Here is a 22954-nt window from a genome sequence, read left to right on the forward strand (position 1 = left end):
TGTGGTAGCTAAGGAATCCTTGTGAACTGCATTTGGCTCTCTGTGCTCTTCCACTTTGTCCCCGAGAAACTGGTGGTTTTTCCTTTAACCAGAGAAGTTGACTGTGGATGGGCTGTGTCACTTGGAGAGGGAGAGGAGATGCAGCTTTCAAGTGCCAGGGAAGCAGCGAAGCCATGCAGCTTAGAGCTGGGGGGTGCAATGGCTTAGGGGCATGCTTTTGGGGTGGGTGGCTGAGCTTGTGACTGTTCTCACCCTGTTGAGGAGCAGCCCCATCAACACAGCTGCAAGTGACTTCCCTGGTTCCTGCTGAGCAATTTGAGGCTGTCAGATTGCAGCAGGCACAGACCACAGGAAGGGAACAACAAACCAGCAGCCCACCCCAGCATCACCTCCAGCACGGGGAAGGACGCCGCGGTGGTGACATCCTCACTAGGCTCCTGTACGGTGGTGCTGCTGCTGCCTCTGCTGTCAATGTCAGCAGGGGGAGGGGATCTCTTCCTTGAGTGGTTTGGTTCTGGCAGTCCCTGCAATGTTTGAGCTGTCACAACAGGGAAGGTTCCCAAGGAAGCCGCTCTCTGAACAGGAGCTGGCTGGGTGCCTGCTATTTGCAGGCTCTGCGATGAGCTGGGGTGGGAAGGGGAGGTAACTGCATCCCCGCAGGCTCAGCTCCAGCTCCAGCCATGGTGCTTCCACAGACTCACATGGGTGCTTGGTCTGGGCAGAGTGGATGGACTCCCCTTCAGAAAGACTCCTGTGTGCTGGCACCTGCACTGAGCAGGCAAACGTTTTCTGTGTCCTGAGAATGCTCTGGCCCAACAGGAGGTAGAGCCGCGTCCTGGCAGACAACGGTGGCAAGTTGCTGGCAGAAGTGGGAGTGAAACCTTTTGTTTCTCACATGAGAGATTGCAGAGGCAATGATGGCAGCATTCCTGCTCCCTCCATCGATCCAGCCTTGGCGGTAGGCAGGAGAGCTGCAATCAAAAGCCCGACCTTTCATTTTATGCATGGAGAACTTCTTACCTGCTCTCCCCTCCCTGTCGTGTCCACTCCCCCACCACTACCCCCCTAGCCCCCCCGCAGTTCCTTTCCCAACTGCAGCTATTTTTCCCTGCTGACTTCAGGTGTTTTGTATTCTGCTTCGATCAATAGGCACAGAGCAGCGGCAGCTTCCCAGTTGTCACTAGGAAGACCCTGCTGGCAGCTACAGCTCACCCCTTTTTTCTGCCAGTGCGATGCTAGGGATGGAGAGCCCTTCTGCTCGCCTGACAAACAAAGCTGTGCAGTACAGGAGTGCTGCAGTGGTTTGTGTTATTGCTATTTGTATGATTTCCTGTCATTCGAGCCTGAGGAAGTGTTCTCCCTGTGCTCCAGCAGCTGCCTTTGCCTTCCTGCCCTTGGCTGAGGAGGGAATGAGCTGCACTGCCCCTGCCCATGCAGTGAGGCCGCACTGCAGGGAGACGTGTCCTGCTGTGGCTGTTGGCATTGTCCTTGCTGCATGGCTTTGCCAAGGGAGCTGCTCCCTGGTGATAGGCTGCTGAGCAGCCTCCGAAACACAAGCAGGAAGAGCAAATCCGTTGCCTAATCTGAGGGCCGTGCCAGGCCCACATGAGCTGATGTGAACATTGGCCCCATTCATGGGTTTTTAACAGTCTCTGATATTTATGTTAGCCCCGAGCAAATCAATGTAAGGATTTTTCCTCACCGAACAGAAAGTGTTCACTTGAAATACAAACAACTTCTGTGTGCATCTTCCAGCCCAAGTGCCACAATGGGAAGTGTCTATCAGGAGCCAAAGCACCAGGCATGGCTTTGTGCTCAAGTGCCTGCCTTTCCTCAGCGTTCTCTCCTTTGGAACTGGACTGGTTTGTGCGTTCCCTCATGCTCCCGTTTCCAGGAGCACAATCTCAGGCTCTTGATCGATTCTTGATGCAGTGACAGGTCCTGCTGCAATGATGCCCGTGCTGCAGCTGGACCTGGGGCACTCATGGCTCTGCTTCCACCCAGCAGCTCCTTCCCTCTTGGAAGCACTGTCCTAAAACATGGGCTACACTAGGAAATAAAGTGGGATGTTAGGAAATGTCATCTGCAGTGCTTTACTAAGCCAGTTGTGTTGAAGCCTGAGTACTCCTACAACAGACATAGTGTGTATTGAGGGCGTGCAGGCCACCTCTGGCCTGTCAGCCAGCCCTTCCTACTGCCATTCCCAGCTCCACAGGGGCATCCCCTTTGAGGCTTTCGAGCTGGAAGCTTCACTGGTATGTAATGCAGCCTCAGAACAGCGAGTGCGTTGATGAATGGGGACGGGTGGACTTGGTTTCATCATTGAGCAAAGGCAGGTACGGGAAAACAGAACTCTTGGCTGAAGGAGCTGCATGGGAGGAGAGCCCGGCCGTGTGTGGGAACCAGCCAAGGCGCGGGTGAGCAGAACCGCTGGGCTTGGCGCTGGGAACTCCACAGCCATGGCGGAGCTGGGCACTGCAGCCCCAGGGCTCCGGGCAGAGGGCAGGAGCCAAGGAGCGCACGGCAGGACGCGATGGGAGCAGGGGCCGTCCTCCCTCTTCTTCCCCCTCCCGCAGCACGTTGTCCCTGCTGGGTGAACCCACTTCTCCCTGCGCAGTTTGACCCCAGCCACCAAAGCAACGGTTGCGTTCCTAACCCGCCTCTCCCTGCCCTCTGCGGTCCCCTCTGAGCGGGTTCGTCCCCTTCGGCTCTACGGAGGAGCCACGCGGAGCCGCCCCGCGGGGCAGGGGGGTCCCGGTGCTGCCCCCCACGGGCCGGGCCGCGCACTTCCTGGTTACCGCCCGTGCCCGCAGCGAGCGCGGTCTCCAGGAAGTGACGGCCCGCGGCGGGCAGGGCCGCGCCCGGGGATGGCGGAAGCGGAGGCCAAGATGAAGCAGTTCGGCGGCGGGGCCGGGGCCGGGCTGGAGGCGGAGCGCGGCCGCTTCCCGTACTGCGTGGTGTGGACCCCGATCCCCGTCCTCACGTGAGTGCGGGGGTAACCGGGGAGCGGGGCTGCTGGGGCCGGTCTGAGCGCGGCACTCGTGAGGGGTCAGGAGGCGCCTCGCGGAGCTTCCCGGTTCCCTCCTGCGGGATGACTCGGGTGTAAACCGCGGCGTTGGGACCGAGAGGCTCGGGTTTGCCCTGCCTCTTGCCCTCCGGTGCCAGTGAGGTGATGGAGTTGGCTGAGCCAGAGAGGGAAGTCAGGTACGAGATGTGGTGTGTGGGTGCCAGGGTTGGGAATGGTGCTGTTAAACCGGGGGGGGGGGGAAGCTGCAGTTTCCCTGTTGGTGTTTCCCATCCGGCCACAAACCAGCTTTGTTTTTACCTCTTTTCAGTGGCTTAGGATTCCCACCTTGGTCTGTTTTTCCAAAGCTTTTATCCCTGCTGGGACTGCTGAAGAGAGCTGTCCTGCTGTCATTCACATGGCATCGTGTCTGTGGGTTCATCCCCTGATGAATAGGGGCATCTTCTTCTTGATACGGTTTTGCAGCAGGAATGTCAGTGTTATACTCAACAAGAGCTCTGTTTTCTCCCTCTGGCACTTCCTGGCATCCTTGGAGACTTGAAAGAGTGTTGAGAGGAGAGTTAGGAGAAGCGAGAAGTGTCCCCTCTGAAGTGCTGTAACAGTATTATATCCAGCCATGCCTTCTTGCACAGGTGGGGAGGAGAAAGTCTGAAACAACGGGATCATTTAGGGGAGGGAATGCTCTCCCTGGAGCCAGGATCCCTGGTTTCTGCCTGGGGCTCTTGCATCTGGTTTGCTGTTCGAGCTCTCAGCCACACATAATGTGTTAACTGGGCCTGTCTGTGCCATGCCATGCGGCTGGGTGTGCTCTGGGCACCAGCTGCATGCCCTCGGTGTGATCGGGGGGCACACACCTCAGGTGATGGTTGGTTCTTGCTTCCACAGATGGCTCTTCCCAATCATCGGCCACATGGGGATCTGCACATCCACTGGAGTCATTCGGGACTTCGCGGGGCCGTACTTTGTCTCAGTGAGTAGGTGATGGATGCTCAGTGGGTAAATGATGGATGCAGGTGCTCAAGCAGAAGCTGTGCTTGAGCAGCTCCTCACCTTCACTGGTGTAATTACAGTAACGTGAGGAGTAGAAGCCACCTTCCAAATTCCTCACCGTAGTAACAATCGTGCTGCTTGGCACCAGGTATGTGCTAATCCTCGAAGCTGCTTTGTAGTCCAGTGGACTTTACCAGTAAGGTTATAGTTCAGTGGATTTTAAAAGTAAGGGAGTTTTAATTTGGGATAATTAATGCTCTGAATAACTTGGGACATTTAACAAAGCATTAACAGTTGAAATCAAGGAAAAGTTAGGGAACAAAGCATTTCTACTGTAAAGCTAGGTGGTGTCACCATGTCTAGAGTATAAATATACTTGTGCCCAGGAGTATGAAAGCAATTGAAACCTAAATCCAGACACACAAATGAGAGGCTGCTGAGGCAATGTGGCAGCTTCCTCACTAAGTGGTGGTGGGCTGGGATATGGGCTTCCAGCAAGAGGCATGCCGTGGATCTTGTGCTGCCTTCTATCCTCTTGAGACGGTTTTCCTCTTTTCTAGGAAGACAACATGGCATTTGGGAAGCCAGTGAAGTAAGTGCTGCTGTTGGTTCTCATCAAACTAACCAACTAACCTGCAGAAGTTAATGGGCTTTGGGGGGAGGTGAAGAGGTACCTGGGTTTTGTGTGCCTGTCAGAGCAGGTTTACACTTTGAATAGCCAGAAGGTTTCCTATGCTGGGATGTGAAAGCAGTCCAGAGCTTTGTCTGCGCCCCAGAGATCTGAATGTTTTCTCGGCTACAAAGATGCTCCAAGGACTAGGAGATAGACAGAGAGCTGAGCTGGGGCAGCCTGGAGAAGAGAAGGCTCCTGAAGGGGAGACCTCAGAGCAGCTCCAGTGCCTGAAGGGGCTGCAGGAAAGCTGGAGAGGGGCTTGGGACAAGGGATGTAGGGACAGGCCAAGGGGAACGGCTTTAACCTGCCCGAGGGGAGACTGAGATGAGCTCTTAGGCAGAAGCTCTTCCCTGTGAGGGTGCTGAGGCGCTGGCACAGGGTGCCCAGAGAAGCTGTGGCTGCCCCATCCCTGGCAGTGCTCAAGGCCAGGTTGGACACAGGGGCTTGGAGCAAGCTGCTCCAGTGGAAGGGGTCCCTGCCCGTGGCAGGGGTTGGGGCTGGAGGACCTTTAAGGTTCCTTCAATACAGACCAGGCTGGGATTTGATGACTCTTGAGGCTGTGGATTTCTCTTAAGTTCATTGAGCATCTTCCTGCTGGGGAGAGCAGGAAGTTGTGAAGGTGCAGCACTGATGTGAAGGGATCTGTTCTCATACTTCCAGGTACTGGAAACTGGATCCCAGCAAAGTATACTCCACCGGTTCCAATGCCTGGGATACGGCTGTCCACGATGCCTCAGAGGAGTACAAGCACCGAATGGTACGGCTCTAAGTGATGATGTCCTGGCTGTTTGTGGAGGGAAGTCTCAAGAACGGGGTTTCTAATGCTGTGCCCCTTTCTGTGTTCCAGCACAACCTCTGTTGTGATAACTGCCATTCTCACGTAGCTCTGGCCTTAAACCTGATGAGATACGATAACAGCACCTCCTGGAACATGGTGAAACTCTGCTTCTTCTCCCTGCTCTATGGGAAGTATGTGAGGTGAGTGGAGGAGCAGCCTGATTCAGCAGTCACAGGAATTGTTTCTTTCCTTCTTCCAGGCCCTGTAAAGCATCAGCCTGTCCTGGGGAGAAGGGAGAACCACCTCTCCCCACAACATGTGGAGGTGTTGCTGGTAGGTGATGCTGTCACTGCCAGTTCTTAGGAGAAGAACCAGGAGTGCACCAGATGCTGCTCCCAAAATACTGTATCTTGCCGCTCATTTATGGCACTTGGAATTTGGGAAATGCTCACTAAAGCAGATCCTCCCCTTGTGTTGTCCCTTGGCTGGGGTAGGTCAGAACATAAGGTCACAGCATAGTTTCTCTCCAAGGGTTACTGGTTTCTCTTCCCTGTTGTCTTGGTTAAATACAGCAGCAGTCACAGGGCTTCATGTTTGGTGCTCTTCTGTCCCTGCTCCTGTCCACAGGTTTGAAAGGTGCTGGTCTCTGCCCTGAATTGAAGCTGGAAGCTCCCTTTTGTCTTTCTCTGCTCATTTCCCATGTTTAAACACTTCTCCTCTGTCCTGTTTTGCAGCATAGGGGGATTTGTGAAGACCTGGCTGCCCTTTGTCCTCTTCTTGGGGGTGATTGTGACCGTGGTTCTCACTCTTCATTTGCGGTGATGGCAGCTCTGAACTCCCCATTCCATGGGCACCCAAAGGAAGAGACTGACCAATGCAGAGAGGTGGAGGCCTGGCACTCTGGGAGGAGTTTTCCAGGGAAGGTGGCAGCTCCACTCTGTTGTAAACAGCTCCTCTTGAAGCTTCTTTTTCCTCCTGTTTTTGTTCTGTTGGTGGCATCTCCCAGCGGCAGGGCTTCCGCAGCCGCCTGCTCTCTCTCTTGCTGCAGTCTGGTAGGTAGGGACGCAGCCAGGAGAGGGGAGGGATGTGTGGGCACCTTCCTTTCATCACCACGTACAGCCACAAGGCAAACCCTGCCTCCTGGTTCAGGAGCACAAGATGCCCCTTGTAAGGTTCTCTCTGGTTGCTTCCTCTGAGCAGAGGTCATCAGATGCTTCCTCAGTCTGCACCAAGGAGCTGTTGTCTCCCTGTTGCACATTTACAGGTGGAGGTGTGGGGTTCCTCCTGGGGACGTGTGGTGCTGCAGCACCCCACTGGTGACAGGAAGGTGGTGATGCTCCTCTGAGGAGCACTCTGTGGCAGGGCCAGTTCATCTCGTCCTGCTGGGGAGCTCAGGAAGGCAGCAAAGTCCATCCACCAGCTTGGTACGGTGCAGGGCAGGCTGCAGGCTTCCAATGGCCTCTTGCAGAGCTGGGAGCCTCCTGCTGAGTCCCTTTTAGCTTGTGCCAGAGAACACAGAGCATCCCTGCTTCTCCCTGTGCTCGGGGCAGCTCAGGTTGTCATTACACTGCTCACCAGCCACTTTCCTTCCCTTTGCTCCCCTGCCCTTTGTGTGTTGCAGCATTACTGAACCTGCAGAGGCGGCTGGAGCAGCAGGTACATGTCTCTGGGAGGCTCAGGGTAGGGGGTTTGAAAGCATCCTGAGACCTGGGGCCATCAGAGCTTAACGGAAGAGGTGAAGGGATTGGAAGATACCCATGTTCTGGTTGGGTTTTGCAGCATTAAACTGGGGCCCTGGGTTCCTTGTGACTGGTTCCAGGGTGGTGCACAAGCTGTGAAGTGCTTTGCAGGACTGGCTTTGATGTGAGAGATGCTGCTCTGGCAGCATCAAGGGGCTGATGGCCCTTTGAAGCCCTGGATGGGACAGGACAGGTAGTAGGGGTATAGCTCCAGGTCTCCTATGGAGAAGTTCTGGCCTCAGATGCTGCTTTTTGGGGGCTCTGAGCCAGGCAGCCTGTTACAGACGTGTGGCTAAAGGGTGATGTGCAGTTGAGCAGGGCCCCCAGAATGCAGAGAGAAGAAAACAGCTTTCCCAACTCCTCCAGCCCTGTGGGAGGGATGGGAACCCCTCTTTGACTGCTCCATCCCTGCATTTCCTCCTTTTTCTCAGTCACCTTCACATACCCCCTTCTCCTCAGCATCCCGCTGTGTCACCTGGTGCTCCCTGTTGTGGAGTGGGTGAAGATGCACAGACCTCACTGCATGGACCTGGAGCTGAAGCAGAGGTTGGTGCCTGCTCTGTGCAGTCATGCCAAGCCTGTGTGGAGAGCAAGCCTGAGGGCACTGGGCCTAGCGCTGATGAGGAAGCCAAGCTCTTGATCAAAGAGAACCTTGTGATGAAAGGGTGGTGTCTGGAGGTGTCTCCCAGCTCCCCTGCCTCGCTCTGGTAAAGCACCCCAGGACGAGCCAGTTGAACAGGAGGGATTGGTCCTTTGCCTCTGCTCTTGATGTGAGTCTGATTCCTCAGTGACCTGCCAAGGATGTGCTCAGAGCCCCTGGCCCCAGGGCTGGAGCCTCTTACACCATAGCAATAACCTCGAGTCTCAGTGTCTCACACGTGGGGTCAGTGTGGTATCAATGCGAGCGTTGCCAAAGCTGAGACCTGGAGCTGAGACCGGGGCTGCAGCCACATTCCCGGCTCCTGGCATTCCCAAAGCTGCATTCAGTGCCATTCCCCACCTCCTCCTTTGCCTCCTCATGCTTGAACCAGAGCTGGGTTCCATTGGAGACTCCTCGAGCAGCAGCAGATGGGCTCGGAGCAGGATGGAGGCTGCTGGGGAGGAGGGCAGCGCTTCACCCATGTCCTGGCTCTGCAGCCATCCTGCTTCCAGCAGCAGAGATGGAAGGAATGGCATCCAAAGGGAACACCAAAGCCCAGAGCTGGGGTACCACAAAGCGCTTGGGCTGGTTGGGTTCTTCCTGTCGCTGTGACTGTGTGGGGAGTGTGCCGCTTCCTCTGGTGCGGGAGGTGGATGAGGAGCATCTTCTCCGTGCAGCTCCCCTCATCTCACCACTGCCTCCTTGCAGTGCCCCCCCTGCACAAGCCACGTTAAAGCTTCCCGCTGTCCCTCCTCTCTGCCCGTGGCTGTTGGGCAGAGCTCTGGCCTTGTGGTTGCCCTCCAGTCATTCCCTCCTCCTCTGTTCTCCTGCTGCCTGCGGGGCGCTGGATCCCTCTGTCAATATTGAAACTGCTTCTGTGCTTTCAGCATCCGGGGTGGGGAATAAACTCGTTTCTGTGATGTCTCCAAGTGCTTCAAGACTCTTCCTCCTCCCAGCACTCAGCCAGGAGCAGGGTTGATGTTCCCCCTTTCCCATTCCTCTCCTGCCCCAAGGAATGGAGTCTGGGGACAGGAGGGGCCCAAGTGCCACAGTGCAGGGGCTCTGCACTGGCCTCCCTGTTCTGTTCCCTGCCAGCACAGGAGCAGGAGCCAGGCGGGATGTGCAGATCCAGCCCTGTGTTCCCTGCTCCCAGCAGGATACCCCTGCCTGGCCTGGGAGTGCGGGAGCTGGGCCTTGGAGCACTGCACTGATTGCTGCTGCTGCAGCCGCGTTTCTGTTCCGACCCATGGCCAGAAGCCAAAGCTGTGCGGAGTGGGAAGAGCAGCCGGGAATGGGGTTGTGGATAAGGCTCAGGCGTGGAATGGAGCAGCCATGTCACAGCCACCACCTGGATCCAATCCTGCTCAGCCCCTCCCTGCATCCGAACCACGCTGCGGGTTACACGGAAGCAGCTGGGATAGTCACACTCAGCACCCGGTTGTGCCCGGGGCCTGGGACACGAGATCCTGCTCCTCATTCCCTCTCCTACAGCCCAGACTGGGAGGACACTGCTGGGAGCCAGGGAGGAGGCCGGGACGCGGGATCCATCCCAATGTGCTGCAGGGAACCAGATCAGTGCGAGGGAGCCTTGTGCCCTCCACATGCGATGGTGCTGCCTGACCACCCCCCCGCTCCTGTGGGCTGGGGCTGCTTTAGCACAGAGAGAGGGGCTGGGGGTACCCATGGGATAGGAGATGTGGGGCTGGGGGGTACCCATGGGCCAGCCCATTCCAGCCCAGTTCAGCTCATTCCAGCCCAGTGCAGCCCAGTGCACCATGGCGGGGGGGGGGGGGGGGGTAGTTGGGGGTCTGTCTCCTCTCACCCTGCCTGTGGGGGGGCTGCATTGGATCCCTCCATGGTCCATCCCCCCCATCGCAGCTCGCTATTGCAAAGCAGGACGGTCCCCCCTCCCCCCGCGGCTCACGGGGAGGTTGGACTGGTTGGACTGGTGCGGGGGGGCCGGATGCAGCACCCTGCCGCCTGCACCCACTGCTGGTGCCGCTCAGTTCCGGGGGGGGAGCACCCCCAGAGCGGGGCCGGTGACCGGAGACCGGCGGCGGCATCGTCCCAGTGACACCGGTAACGTGTGTGTGTGTATGTGTGTATGTGTGTGTGTGTATGTATGTGCGTGTGTGTGTGTGTGCGCGCGCGTGTGTGTATATATGCGTGTGTGTATATATGCGTGTGTGTATATATGCGTGTGTGTATATATGCGTGTGTGTATATATGCGTGTGTATATATGCGTGTGTCTGTATGTGTGTCTGTATGTGTGTGTGTCTGTATGTGTGCGTGTATGTGTGTGTGTGTCTGTGTGTGTGTCTGTATGTGTGTCTGTATGTGTGTGTGTGTCTGTATGTGTGCGTGTATGTGTGTGTGTTTCTGTGTGTCTGTATGTGTGTGTGTCTGTATGTGTGCGTGTATGTGTGTGTGTGTCTCTGTGTGTGTGTGTCTCTGTGTGTGTCTGTATGTGTGTGTGTGTCTGTATGTGTGTGTGTGTGTGTATGTGTGTCTGTGTCTGTGTGTGTGTCTGTATGTGTGTGTGTGTGTATGTGTGTGTGTGTCTGTATGTGTGTGTGTGTGTCTGTATGTGTGCGTGTCTGTGTGTGTGTGTGTATGCGTGTGTCCGACCCCCCCAGTGCTGGGTGCAGGGTGTGGGTAGGGACATGGGGCGGTGCTCCTGGAAGGGGCGACGGGTACTGTGGGCACACCGGGATGGGGAAGGGGGTCCCGGGGGGCACACAGGGATGTGGGGAGGGGGATTGGGGTGTCCTTGGCAGCGCAATGAGATGGGGTGGGGTGGGATTGGGGCGTCTTGGTGGACAGGCACGTGGGGGTGCTCCTTGGGAGATACGGGCTGGGGTGGGAAGGCCGCGGGGAGGGTCTGGGGGTTCTCTACCTGTCCCTGTGCAGACACGCCAGTCCCGCTCCCCAGGGCTGGGGGAGGCGCACCCATGGGGCTGGGGACCCACAGGGCTTAGTAAGGGCAGCCGTGGGGCTGGGACAGGACCCTCTATAGGGCTGGGGCCGCTGGTGTCCAAGCCCCATGGTGACAGTGGGTGCTTGCAGGGTCCCCAAGGAGCTGTTGAGTGGGGGGGGGGAGGGGGGAGGCAGGACTGATCCTGCCCCACCGCTGCTGCAATATCCTGCCCTCATTGGGCAGCACTTCCCCAGCGCTGGGGACAGGAAGGGCAGCAGTGGGGTGATGCACGACCCCCCTGGCACCCGACACCCCGAGAGCTGTCACGAGCTGAGTCCGGTCTCAGCCTGGTTCGGCCCCAGCGCCCTTTACCCGTTGTGGCGTCCGAGGGGACCCGTGGGAAAGCAGCAGGGCCGGAGCAAACACCCTTGGCAAACATGGGCAGATCCTGGCACGGGGCCTGGCAGCAGGAGGAGCTCCCTGAGCTTTCCCATGGGATTGCTCCTGCTCTTGGCACTCTCCGTTTGTCCCAGCTGGGGGTGTTTTGGGGCGCAATGTGAGTGTGTTCATGCCAGGTTCTCCCCATCTCTCTGCAGAGGGTCAGGATGGTTCCCACCCCAAAGCATCCCCAAGGTCTCTCTCCAGATGTTGGCATCGCTGGTGCATGCCAAGTGCACTGAGTGCCCCACATCCCAGCACCCACCCAGGCCAGCACCCCGGGGTGCCCCCATCCCCACCATGGAGCTGGGTGCTGAGCTGCTGCTGGACCTGAGCTTCCTAACGGAGGAGGAGCGCTGCGCCATCGCCGAGGTGCTGCGGCGGGACTGGGTGCTGCGCCAGCGCGAGGAGGGGCGCATCAGGTGAGGGGGGGTTCCCTGCCTGTGTCACCCTTGGGGACACCCCAGGAGCAGCCAGGCTGGAGAAGGAGGCACCCATTGATCCCATCGGGTGATGCTATTGGGGGCCCCAACCCTGGACCAGCCCTGGGGGCTCCATCAGGTGAGGGGGATGGTGGGGATGGGGATGGTGGGCATGGGGATGGGGATGGTGGGGATGGTGAGGATGGTGGGGATGGGGTCCATGGCAGCAGTGGGGGGGGCCCAACGCTGCCTCTGCCAGCAGTGAGCTCCGCAGGTCGGTGTCAGACCTGTCACAGTTGTGGACCCTCACTGGGGACTGGTTCTGTGATGCCCGTGCCCAGCGCCACCGGCACCATCACCTGGGCTCTGACCTCGTCCATGCCTCCATCCGGCGCAGGAGGCGGCCCCAAGGTCAGTGATGGATGGGATGGGATGAGATGGGATGGGATTGGGTGGGATGGGATGGGATGAGATAGGATGGGATGGGGTGGAATGGGATGGGATGGGGTGAGATGGGATGGGATTGGGTGGGATGGGATGAGATAGGATGGGATGGGGTGGAATGGGATGGGATGGGATGGGGTGAGATGGGATGGGATTGGGTGGGATGGGATGGGATAGGATGGGATGGGGTGGAATGGGATGGGGTGGAATGGGATGGGATGGGGTGAGATGGGATGGGATGAGTTAGGGTGGAATGGGATGGGATGGGATGGGGCAGGATGGGATGAGATGGGTGAGATGGAGTGGGATGGGATGAGATAGGGTGGGATGGGATGGGATTGGGTGGGATTGGGTGGGATGGGATGAGATGGGATGGGATGGGATGGGATGGGATTGGGTGGGATGGGATGGGATGAGATGGGACGGGATGGGATGGGTGAGATGGAGTGTGATGGGATGAGATGGGGTGAGATGAGGTGGGATGGGATGAGATGGGATGGGATGGGGTGGGATGGGTGAGATGGAGTGGGATAGGATGGGATGGGGTGGGATGGGATGGGACGGGATGGGGCAGTATGGGATGGGGTGAGATGGGATGGGATGAGATAGGGTGGGATGGGATGGGATTGGGTGGGATGGGATGAGATGGGATGGGATGGGGCTGGATGGGATGAGATGGGTGAGATGGAGTGGGATGGGATGAGATGGGATGGGAAGGGATGGGATGGGATGGGGTGGGATGGGGCTGGATGGGATGAGATGGATGACATGGAGTGGGATGGGATGAGATGGGATGGGATAGGGTGGGATGGGATGGGGTGGGATGGGATGAGATGGGATGGGATGGGATGGGATGGGATGGGATGGGGTGGGATGAGATGGGATGGGATGGGATGGGGTGGGATGGGATGAGGTGGGATGAGATGGGATGGGATGGGATAGGATGGGATGGGGTGGGATGGGATGGGATGGGGTGGGATGGGATGGGATGGGATGAGGTGGAATGAGATGGGATGGGATGGGATGGGATGGGATGGGATGGGATGGGATGGGATGAGATGGGATGGGATGGGATGGGGTGGGATGGGATGAGGTGGGATGAGATGGGATGGGATGGGATAGGATGGGATGGGGTGGGATGGGATGGGATGGGATGGGGTGGGATGGGATGGGATGGGATGAGGTGGAATGAGATGGGATGGGATGGGATGGGATGGGATGAGATGGGATGAGATGGGATGGGATGGGATGGGGTGGGATGGGATGAGGTGGGATGAGATGGGATGAGATGGGATGGGATGGGATGGGGTGGGATGGGATGAGGTGGGATGAGATGGGATGGGATGGGATGGGGTGGGATGGGATGAGGTGGGGTGCGATGGGACAGGATGGGGGAACACTGGGGCCGTGTCCATCCCTCTGAGGTCCCCGATGTCACCTGGAGCAGGGGAACCGGAGCACGGCCCCAGCCTGGAGGCCATTGCTGAGCCACTGGTGGAGGAGAAGGAGGATGATGATAGTGGGGGGGAGCCGGAGGAGAGGTGAGAATGGGAGCTCCTATGGGTACCGTGGGGTGCCTGGGGGGATCTGGAGGTAGGAGCAGAGCCCACAGTGAAGGGGGTGGCTCTGGTGTCTGTCCGCTGTCCCGGTGTCTGTCTGCCCTCCACGTGAGGGGGGGTGTCTCTGGGGATGTGGGGATGGGGGGGGAGCTCTTTAGCCTCATGCCTTAATGAGAGACGCTAATGATGGCCTTTCCTCACAGGCCCCTTACAGAGGTGCAGGCAGCAGCAGCGCCCCAGGTTGGTGGCTGGGGGGCAGGGGGTACCTGATGCCCTGGTGATGGGCTCGGTCAGTGCCTGGGTCAGCCTGGTGCCATAGCCCTGGGGCTGCAGCGTCACTCAGGAGGGAGCTGCCTTTGGGGTGTCCCATGGGATGTCCCTCATGTGATGTCCTCAGAGACCCAGAGGGGAGCAAGGTGGGGAGAGGTGTGCCCATTGTCACCATGTCTGTGCCATCCCGCAGCCCAGCCCCACAGCCCCAGCTCTGGAGGGGACCCCAGGGCCGCTGCAGCAGGGAGACAGCCCCCTGCGGGAGCAGCACATCCCAGCCCAGCCAGGTACCTGTGATGGGGGCAGCCCCTCCCAGCCCCACATCATCACTTCCTCTTGCCAAAAGAGGGGACCCCCTCTCCTATCCATGGGGGAGCTCCAATCCACCCCATTCCCTTGCAGGTGACACAGTCAATGGGAGACCCTTGGGCACATCCAGCACAGAGGAAGATGAGGAGGAGCCCCACTCTGCACGCTGTGGCCTTGATGCTGGGGAGGTGGGATGGTGGGACTTGGGCTGGGTGTTTATGGGACTATATAGGTCTCTATGGGGCTGAGGAGACTGTCTGGGGGTGCAAAGTCAGCATGGCACGGGTGCTGGGTGCCTTCAGGAGCCCAGACTGAGGATGGACTGCAGGGGGGGGCCCTCACCCCTCTTTGTTTTGCATTGCCAGGGGCTGGGGACCCCCCTGACGGTGTCCCCACAGAACGGCCACGCTCCCCGAAGCAGCCTCCTGAGCACCAGCTCTTCCGTGTCCAGCCTCAGCTCCTCGACGGTATGGGGCTGGAGGGGTGGTGTGTCTGTATGGGTATGGGTATGGCTATGTGCATGTGCATGTGTATGGGTATGGGTATGGGTGTGTGCATGTGCATGTGCATGGGTATGTGCATGGGTATGTGCATGCATATGTGCATATGTATGGGTATGTGCATGCGTATGTGCATGTGTATGGGTATGTGCATGGGTGTGGGTGTGGGTATGTGCATGTATATGGGTATAGGTATGGGTATGGGTATGGGGGGAGTCACCTCTCCAGCCCCCTCGCCCTGTCCCCCGCAGCTCAGCAGCAGCCTGATGAGCCTGTACAGCGAGGGTGAGCTGGGCAGGGTGCCCGTGAGGGGCTGTGTCCAGTTCTCCCTGCGCTACGACCCGGCCAGGACGGAGCTGCAGGTCCATGTGCTGCGGTGCCGGGAGCTGGCCGAGGCCAAGAAGCAGCGGTCGGACCCGTGAGTGCTGCAGCAGCCCCCAGCAGGGATGCCCGCGGGGGGGACCTGGTGCATCCTCACCTCGTCCCTTGGCTCCAGGTACATCAAGACGTACCTGCTGCCGGACAAGTCCAACCGCAGCAAGCGCAAGACCACGGTGCGCAAGAGGAGCTTGGACCCCATCTTCAATGAGACCCTCAAGGTTTGGGGTGTCCCTGGTTTCGGGGGGGGTGCATGGCTGCAGGGGGTGACCTCACCCTGCCTGTGTGTCCCCGCACCAGTACAAGCTGGAGAAGAGGGACCTGCAGGGCCGGACCCTGAACCTCTCGGTGTGGCACCACGACAGCCTGGGCAGGAACCTCTTCCTGGGAGAGGTGGAAATCGCTTTGGGCACCTGGGACTGGGACAACACCGGCCCCGAGTGGTTCAGCCTCCAGCCACGGGTGAGCCCCCAGACCCTCAGTCCAGCACCCCCAGACCCAGACCCAGCCCAGCACCCCCATCCACAGCGCCCCATAACAGCCCCATCCTCCCCAGACGCCCGTCTCCTCGGATGGCCTCGCCAGCCGGGGCAGCCTCAACTTGGCACTGAAGTTCATCCCTGCCGGCTTGGAAGGTGAGAGGGGCCCATGGGTGCTTGGGGCAGTCAGGACCGGCGGGGGATCCCTGACCCCTCTCGCCCGTAGGCAGGGGGCTGCCACCCACAGGTGAGCTGCACATCTGGGTGAAGGATGCTCAGAGCCTCGTCCCCCTGCAGGGCGGCACCGTGGATGCCTTTGTGCAGTGGTAAGGGGATGAAGGCGCCCTTGAGGGGCACCTCTAGGTGCTGGTGGGGTGTGTGTGTCCCTCACCCTGCTGTCACCCCAGCTATGTGCTGCCAGATGACTCCAAGGCGAGCCGGCAGAAGACGCGGGTGGTGAAGCGGAGCCTCAACCCGCTCTTTAACCACACCATGGTGTACGATGGCTTCCAAGCCAAGGACCTGGCCGAGGCGTGCGCCGAGTTCACCCTTTGGCACCATGAAGCCTTTGCCAAGCGCCAGCTTGGTGGCATCCGGCTCAGCCTGGGCACCGGTGAGCAGGGAATAGCTGTGGGTGCCCGCCGTGCTGTGACAGGGGGTGACACGGTGATCTCTCCATAGGGAGCAGCTATGGGCTACCCGTGGGCTGGATGGACTCCACAGCGGAGGAGCGGGGGGTGTGGGGCCGTCTGCTGCAGCAGCCCGGGCAATGGGTCGAAGCTCTCCTACCCCTCCGGACCAACCTTGTCCCCAGGGCATAGCCTCCGGCCCCACGGTGGGGGGCAGAGCTGAGCCCAGAGCATCACTGCGGGGCTGGGCTCTGTGCCCCATAGCAGCAATGAAGTGGCACCGGAGGGCTCATGTGGTGGCTCTTTATTGCAGTGCGAACCGGACCCTCACTTCTCCCTCCAGTGTGGGGCTGGGGACACCTCCTCCGCGCCCCACTGCTGCCGCTGCGGGGCTGTCCCCTCCACCACTGCCCCGTGTGTTCCCCACGGAATGGTGCTGAGCACCGGGAGAGGCGGTGTCCTGCGCTGAGCTGCCCCGTTCCTTGTGGGGAGACCCCGCACCGGGCTGCCCCGTTCCCTCCCGGATTGCTTCCCACCGGGGCCGGTTCGCACCGGGCGGGTCCGTCCCTTCCATGGGGCTCCGCTTCCCCACGGCCGGGCCTGGGTCCGGCCTCACCGCATCCTGCGCCCCAGCGGCACGGGTGGCAAAGGGCCGGTTGTGAAACAGGAGCGAGGGGAAGGGGAAGCGGTGGCACCCGGGGCATGTCCCAGCTTCTGGGCGGGGTGAAGGGCCGGGCAGCACCCCCGTACCCCCACTGCATCCCCCTGGGCATGGTGAGCCCTGGGAAGGGTCCCAGGGGACAGGGACAGGGATGGAAGTGGCCGGTGGGACCAGCGGGGAGCACAGGAGCTGGACATGGGGCTGTGACCCGTGGTCCTGAAGGGAAGGACTCGCTCCATGGTGACGTGCAGGGGACACGCTGGGGCAGCACATGCAGCGGAGGCACCCTCCAATGTCCCCAGTGCAGGTACAGGTTTGGCACCCACTGCTCGGGCTCTGGGGGTGACAATGGGTGACAAGGACACGGACACCAGGAATAGGAGGAAAATCCTTTATTGGGTCTCTGTCCCCTCTGTGCCAGAGTCCCCCTGCTGCCAGCCATGGCCGTACGCCCTCTGATGCCCCCAGGGCTTGGATTTAGGGCTGGATGGAGCCCCTGTGCCTGGCTGCACCCCCCTACCGACAAGCCTGGAGCACCCACTGGGTGATAAGTCCCACCCTGGTGCCTCCCAGGGCAGAGCCAGTTGCATAGTTGTGATGTGGAGCCCTGTGGGGCCCTGTGCCTGTGGACGGGGACAGTCCTGCAGCAGCAGGGATGCAGGCAGCAGGCAAGGATGCAGGCAGCAGGCAGGGATGCAGGCAGCAGGCAGGGATGCAGGCAGCAATGCACCGGCCTCTTCTCTGCCTGCCCCATGGAGGACGAGGGCAGCACCTCCCCAGCCCGATGGCCTCAGATCCTGGTGCAGTGGACAAAGAGCAGGCAGCAGAAAGGGCCCGGGTGGATTTGCCGGGGGGGGGGGGGATGCGGGGCCAGGGTCCATCCCTTTGCAGCCCCCCCAGGGAGTGGGATGAAGGGAGGGTACCAAAGTGCGGTGGCAAAGCCATGGGGAAGGGCTGGTCCTGCACCGAAGAGGAGCGATGGGGGCACTTACTGTACCCCCCCCCCGGCTACACCCCCCGGACATGAGACAGACGCCACCTCACAGAGTTTAATTGGGGCAGCCCTAGCTACAGGTGTCACCCCACAGCACACAGCACGCACCCCCCCAGACAGCACACAGACACGGGGGGACCCCCCAAACACCCCACAGCAAGATAGAGGCACAGCAAAAGCACACAGCAAGACCCCTCTGGGGTGAGCCCCACGGCTGAGGGGAGGCAATGGGGCAGGGGATGCCCAGGGTGGGGAGGGGACACAGATGTGCCAAGGGTCCGGGCACTGGCTCCATCCAGGCGCTCCATATGGGGGGGACAAGGGGGGGACCCCCTTTTCCTTCCTGCACTAACAACTCCCAGGAAAACAGCAAACGAGTTGGGAAACACCCCCCATGCACACCAGGAGAGGGACCACGACACCCCCCGGCTTCCCCACAGGTAGGGGTGAGGGAAGGGTGAAGCTCTGCGGGTGCAGGTCCCCATTGCCACCAGCACCCAGGACCTACTGGTTGTCCTCTCTGGCAGCGTGAAAGGAAAGAGAGATGGGGCACGGCCCCCCCCCCCACTGTTAGACATTAGACACAGTGAGCCCCATGGCACAGGGGTGAGCCCCCCACCTTGGCTCAGCCAGGGTCCCCGCACTCCCTATGGGGCTCAGAGGCAGGATGTGGCCAGGCAGCAACAAACTGAGGACACCATGGAGGGGACAGGCAAGGGAGGATGGAGCCCCTCAACCCCCAAAATCCCCCCCCCCCCTCCCCCAACACAATGGGGATGGACACAAACAGCCACAGGAGACACCACTGAGGACACGGCCACAGACCCCCCCAGCTGACCCCCACTTTGGACCATGTGGGATCCCCCCTCCATCCCCGAGGGCCTTACAGTGTTTGGTAGGTGCTGTCCTTGGACTTGATGAACTTAATGATGAAGAAGACCACAGCCTGGATGCTGAGCACCAGCACAATGCCACCGATGAAGCTAGCCGTGTCGAAGCCAGGAGGGTGGAACTCGGGGCTGCCCGTCAATGGGGCGCTGGTGCTGGTGGTCCCTAATGGACATCAGGGATGGGGGGGTTATGGGTGCTGTTGGCATCCATGGGTACCCATGCTCCTGCCAAGGAGAGGGGATTCGGGGTCCATCTGGACCCCAGTGGCTCCATGGGGAGGGATGGTCCCAGCACGTGGGCGCAGGGACAGGCTCAGCCCCTTCCAATGCTGGAGCAGCACACGGGAGAGGAGCCAGCGGCAAAAGGAGCCCGGTGGGATCAATAATTCAGAGGGCTCCGGGCTTCGGTTACCGGCTGTAATGAGCCCAGTGCTCTCCAGTTCCCATTTCCTGGAAGAGGCTCCTGCTCCATGCCCAGCCCCTGCTCCAGACGTGTGTCTTCCCAGCAGGGCTGGTTCCTGGTGGGCTGCAGGGTATGACACCCCTGGCCGCATCCTGCCACCGCTGCAGCATTGCTTAGGGCAGAGGGGGGCGCAGGGACAGTGCTGTGACATGGGGGCAGTGCTGGTACCTTGAAGCTCCGTGGATGCAGCTCCAAGGGCGGCTCTGCTCATACATGGAGGGAAGCAGCTTGTCCCATCCCACTGTCCCCTGGGGCACCCGGACCCCCCAGCCCAGCCCAGCACCCCAGACCCACTCACTCGGTGCATGTGTCGTTGTTGGCTCCTTGCCATGGGACCGTGGAGGCTCTTCAGTATGGGACTTCAGCGCTGCCGGAGAATGGAGCAGAGGGAAAAGGATGTCACGGGGTATCGCTACATCCCATTTCCTTGTGCCAGGGTGGGATCTCATCCCCACAGCCCTGGCACCCCCAGCAGCAGGGTGCTGCTGGGTCTGGGGGTGCTGCTGGGGTTACCTCGGCACTGGGTGCTGGTGTTGTAGAGCACACAGGTTTCCCTCACGGCCCCCCCTCTCCGCACGCAGCTCCCCTTCTCTGCGGGAAGAGGAGCAGGGTTTTCCTAAGGAACCCCCCAGTGAGGGTTTGGGATGAGGAGAGCACATTCCCAGGGGTGGGCACCCATCTGGGAGTCACCTCCCATAGGGAAAAGCCCCATAGAACGGCTTTGTAAACAGCTCTTTTCCCCCATCTCCATCACTTGGTGCTGCTCCACTCACATCTCCAGGGAGGGGTCCCAGAGCTGTCCCAAGCCCAGCATAGCCGCTGGATCCCCTGCTCCCACAGGATGGGTCAGAGGAGATGAACATTGACCATGGGAAGCAGCGCGGCCCAGCCCAGCAGCAGGGGCTGGGGGAGCCCCTCAGTGCCCCAGCCCCAACCCAAGCCCCTCACCTGGCTCCTCGGGGGTCGCACAGCGCACCCAGACGCAGTCGGTGCTGTTGTGTGAGCTGGGGCTGCCCGTGCAGGTCTCACAGAGCTCCAGCTCGCTGCACCCTCCTGCCAAGGCCAGGGGAAGGGGTGAGGCAGGGCCAGCACCCGTCCCCCCTCAGCCGGGATGGGGCTGGACCCTCTGCTCCATGAAGGAAGACTCCTTAGGGTGCAGCCGGAGGGATGAGGACACCTCTCACAGCATCAACCCCATGAAACTCATCCCAGGATGAAGGTGCATCTGGAGCACCTCTACAGAGGGAGTACCATGCACCCCACAGCACCCAGGGCCACGCAGGGCTCACCCCATCGCCCCAGCCATGAGTCACTTGGGTGCTCTGAGGTGCCCTGCCTTGTGCTCATCATTAATTTACAGCGCTGTCACAGGGAGGCTGCAGTGGGGAGCTGTGCCCGGGCCCTGCCTGCACCTCGCTGCATCCCACGCCTGTGCTGGCACCATCCTGGAGTCAGCTGAGGTCCATCCCCACCCTGGACATGATCCCCCCCGCCCAGGGCTCGCACCCTGTCCCAAGGGGTCTTTTGCCACACTGGGACCATCCCAACCTTGTTCTCGCTTCCCCCCATCCCCTCCATGCAGTGAGTTTCCCACCACACCACTCCTTTGGGGTGCACAGGTCCAGGCCCCCCCCCCCCCCCCAGCCGGTAGGGCCATGCCCACTGATAGAAGCCTTTGCCTTCTCCCAAAGCAAAGGGGGTCACTGGTGGCACAAGGCATGGAGTGGGATGCTGCGGACACAATGCATGGTGGGGGGCACAGCGCGGGTGTCCCCCCCTCAGCATTGCCGGGAGCCAATGGGGAAGTGGGACTTTGTTCACGCGGGTTTCAGGCAGGTTTGGGATTGAAGTTATTTTTATCGTGGCAGGCGCAGGAGCAGACGTTGGAGCCCAGCGCTGGCAGCTCCCGCTCCTGCCCTCAGGTGTGGGGAGGGAGGGGAACGAAACGGGGGCAGGCGAGGGCAGCCCCGGCCCGGGGGTGCGCTGGGACACGTCACGGTGGAAATGCCCCCCCCGAGCAGCGGGAGGATGGAGCCGGGGGGGGGGTGTCAAAGACAATTCCCACCCAGAGTTACCCGCACCCGGAGCAGGAGGGTGCTGGCTCTCAACCTGCCCACAGCCACGAACCCCCACCCCCCGCACCCCGCTTGTCCCTCACTGGGGGGACCCCTCCAAGCCCTGTGGGGGTTCCAGTTCCCCGAGTTCCCTCTCCTCAAACCCGGAACCAACCGCTGGAAGGGGGCTCCCCATGGCGGATGGGGGGAGGTCCCGCGGGGTTGAGGAGCGAGGGGAGCAAAAAAGACCCCCCCAAAAAGTTCATCTGTCCCAAAGCTGCCAACTCCTCCCGCTCACCCCCGCCGCCCCGGCCGTACCTGCGCGGGAGGGCGCTGGGCGCTGCGCCCATAGCAGCGCGCACAGCAGCGCGCAGCGCAACGGCGAGGCCATGGCCAGCGGGAGGTGCCGGGTGCGGAGCGCAGGGAGAGCGGAGCGGAGCCGCGGGAAGATGCGCGCCCGCGGGAGGCGGCCCCGCGGGAGGGGAGAGGGGGGGTGCGGGAAGGGGCGGCCCCGTCCCTCCTGGTCCCGCCCCGCTCCGCCCCGGGAGGCCCGGGCACGGCGAGGGGAGCTCCGGCCGTGCCTCCCCCCGTTATCCCCCGCTGTCCTCCCATCATCGTCCCGTCGTGTGCGCGCCGCAGTGACCGTGGGGAAGCCCCTGTCCCGGGGGGGCTGCACCCTGGGCGCGCAGTGCACGCACTGCACTGGATGCACTGCACACACTGCTCACTGTGCGCGCACTGCCCTCACCGCACGTGGTGTGTGCCCTACACACACTGCTCACTGCCTGTGCACTGCACTCACTGCATGCCCTGCACACTGCCTGTGCACTGCGCTGTGCTCACTGCACTCACTGCATGCCCTGCACACTGCCTGTGCACTGTGCTGTGTTCACTGCACTCACTGCATGCCCTGCACACTGCCTGTTTCTGCACACCCTGCGCACTGCACACCCTGCACACTGCACTCACTGCATGCCCTGCACACTGCCTGTGCACTGCACGCCCTGCGCACTGCACACCCTGCGCACTGCACACCCTGCACACTGCACTCACTGCATGCCCTGCACACTGCCTGTGCACTGCACACCCTGCGCACTGCACACTGCCTGCACACTGCATGCACTGCACACCTTGCACACTGCCTGCCCACTGCACAGCCTGCGCGTACTGCACGCACTGCCTGCAGGCTGCACTCAGTGCAGTGACCGAGCACTGCACTCACCGCATACGCCCCCCAGAGCCGCTCCATCTCTCTCCGTGCCCGGGGCACCGCGACCCTCCCAGCGGTGCCTCCGCCGGTCCCACCCGGAGCTGCGGGTGGGAACCGGGCGCGTTCAGCACCGCGAACAGCTCCGGCCGGGCCGGGCCGAGCCGGGCCCCGTCCCTCCCCCGGCGGCTCCCGACCGCCGCAGGGTCCCGCCCCGGTCCCATCCTGCTTTGGCAGCGGGGCCGGGCTAAACCCGCCCCCCCCAGGGATGCTCAGCGCCGGGATTCGAGGAACCGAAGAGGGGGGAAACGTCCCGGCACCGTCCCGGGGGTGAGGACGCCTCTTCCCCCTCCTCCCCCTCCTCCTCCTCGCTGCCAGCCGCCTTCCCGAACCAACCCTCCCCCCCCCCCGCCCCACTCCAGCCCTTCCCGCTTCTCCCGTCCATGAATTATTTATCCCCTCATGGGAAAGCCGCGGCGGAAGGTGGGGGTGGT

General features: G+C 60.9%; 3 protein-coding genes across 4 annotated transcripts; 2 read left to right on the top strand and 1 right to left on the bottom strand.

The window, feature by feature from the left end:
• Positions 1 to 2734: 2734 nt before the first annotated feature.
• TMEM222 (transmembrane protein 222) lies at positions 2735 to 7491 on the top strand. Its single transcript, XM_061442860.1, has 6 exons — positions 2735 to 2983; positions 3911 to 3995; positions 4576 to 4607; positions 5349 to 5445; positions 5536 to 5666; positions 6201 to 7491. Exons 1-6 carry the CDS (start codon positions 2868 to 2870, stop codon positions 6286 to 6288), a joined length of 549 nt encoding a protein of 182 aa, XP_061298844.1. The 5' UTR covers positions 2735 to 2867; the 3' UTR covers positions 6289 to 7491.
• Positions 7492 to 11360: 3869 nt separating this feature from the next.
• Positions 11361 to 16480, top strand: SYTL1 (synaptotagmin like 1). The gene is made up of 14 exons (XM_061442857.1): positions 11361 to 11623; positions 11886 to 12034; positions 13515 to 13608; positions 13830 to 13866; positions 14090 to 14183; positions 14299 to 14393; positions 14571 to 14672; positions 14957 to 15123; positions 15202 to 15304; positions 15384 to 15545; positions 15640 to 15718; positions 15789 to 15888; positions 15970 to 16175; positions 16244 to 16480. Exons 1-14 carry the CDS (start codon positions 11409 to 11411, stop codon positions 16381 to 16383), a joined length of 1743 nt encoding a protein of 580 aa, XP_061298841.1. The 5' UTR covers positions 11361 to 11408; the 3' UTR covers positions 16384 to 16480.
• A 1052-nt stretch (positions 16481 to 17532) lies between these two features.
• Positions 17533 to 21691, bottom strand: CD164L2 (CD164 molecule like 2). 2 transcript variants are annotated; one of them, XM_061442865.1, is made up of 6 exons: positions 21572 to 21691; positions 20148 to 20252; positions 19713 to 19790; positions 19498 to 19566; positions 18734 to 18899; positions 17533 to 17649 (listed from the first exon to the last, which is right to left on the bottom strand). In XM_061442865.1, the coding sequence occupies exons 1-6, from the start codon at positions 21642 to 21644 to the stop codon at positions 17643 to 17645; spliced, it is 498 nt and encodes a 165-aa protein (XP_061298849.1). In that variant the 5' UTR covers positions 21645 to 21691; the 3' UTR covers positions 17533 to 17642. The 2 variants fall into 2 exon arrangements, with proteins under 2 accessions (XP_061298849.1, XP_061298848.1); XM_061442864.1 differs by lacking the exon at positions 17533 to 17649 and adding an exon at positions 17740 to 18366.
• Positions 21692 to 22954: the final 1263 nt, after the last annotated feature.

Source organism: Pezoporus flaviventris, unplaced genomic scaffold (assembly GCF_033815535.1).
Source record: "Pezoporus flaviventris isolate CSIRO_AGI_PZ_B2104156 unplaced genomic scaffold, CSIRO_AGI_Pfla_v1 ptg000254l, whole genome shotgun sequence".
Taxonomy (NCBI): Eukaryota; Metazoa; Chordata; class Aves; order Psittaciformes; family Psittacidae; genus Pezoporus; species Pezoporus flaviventris.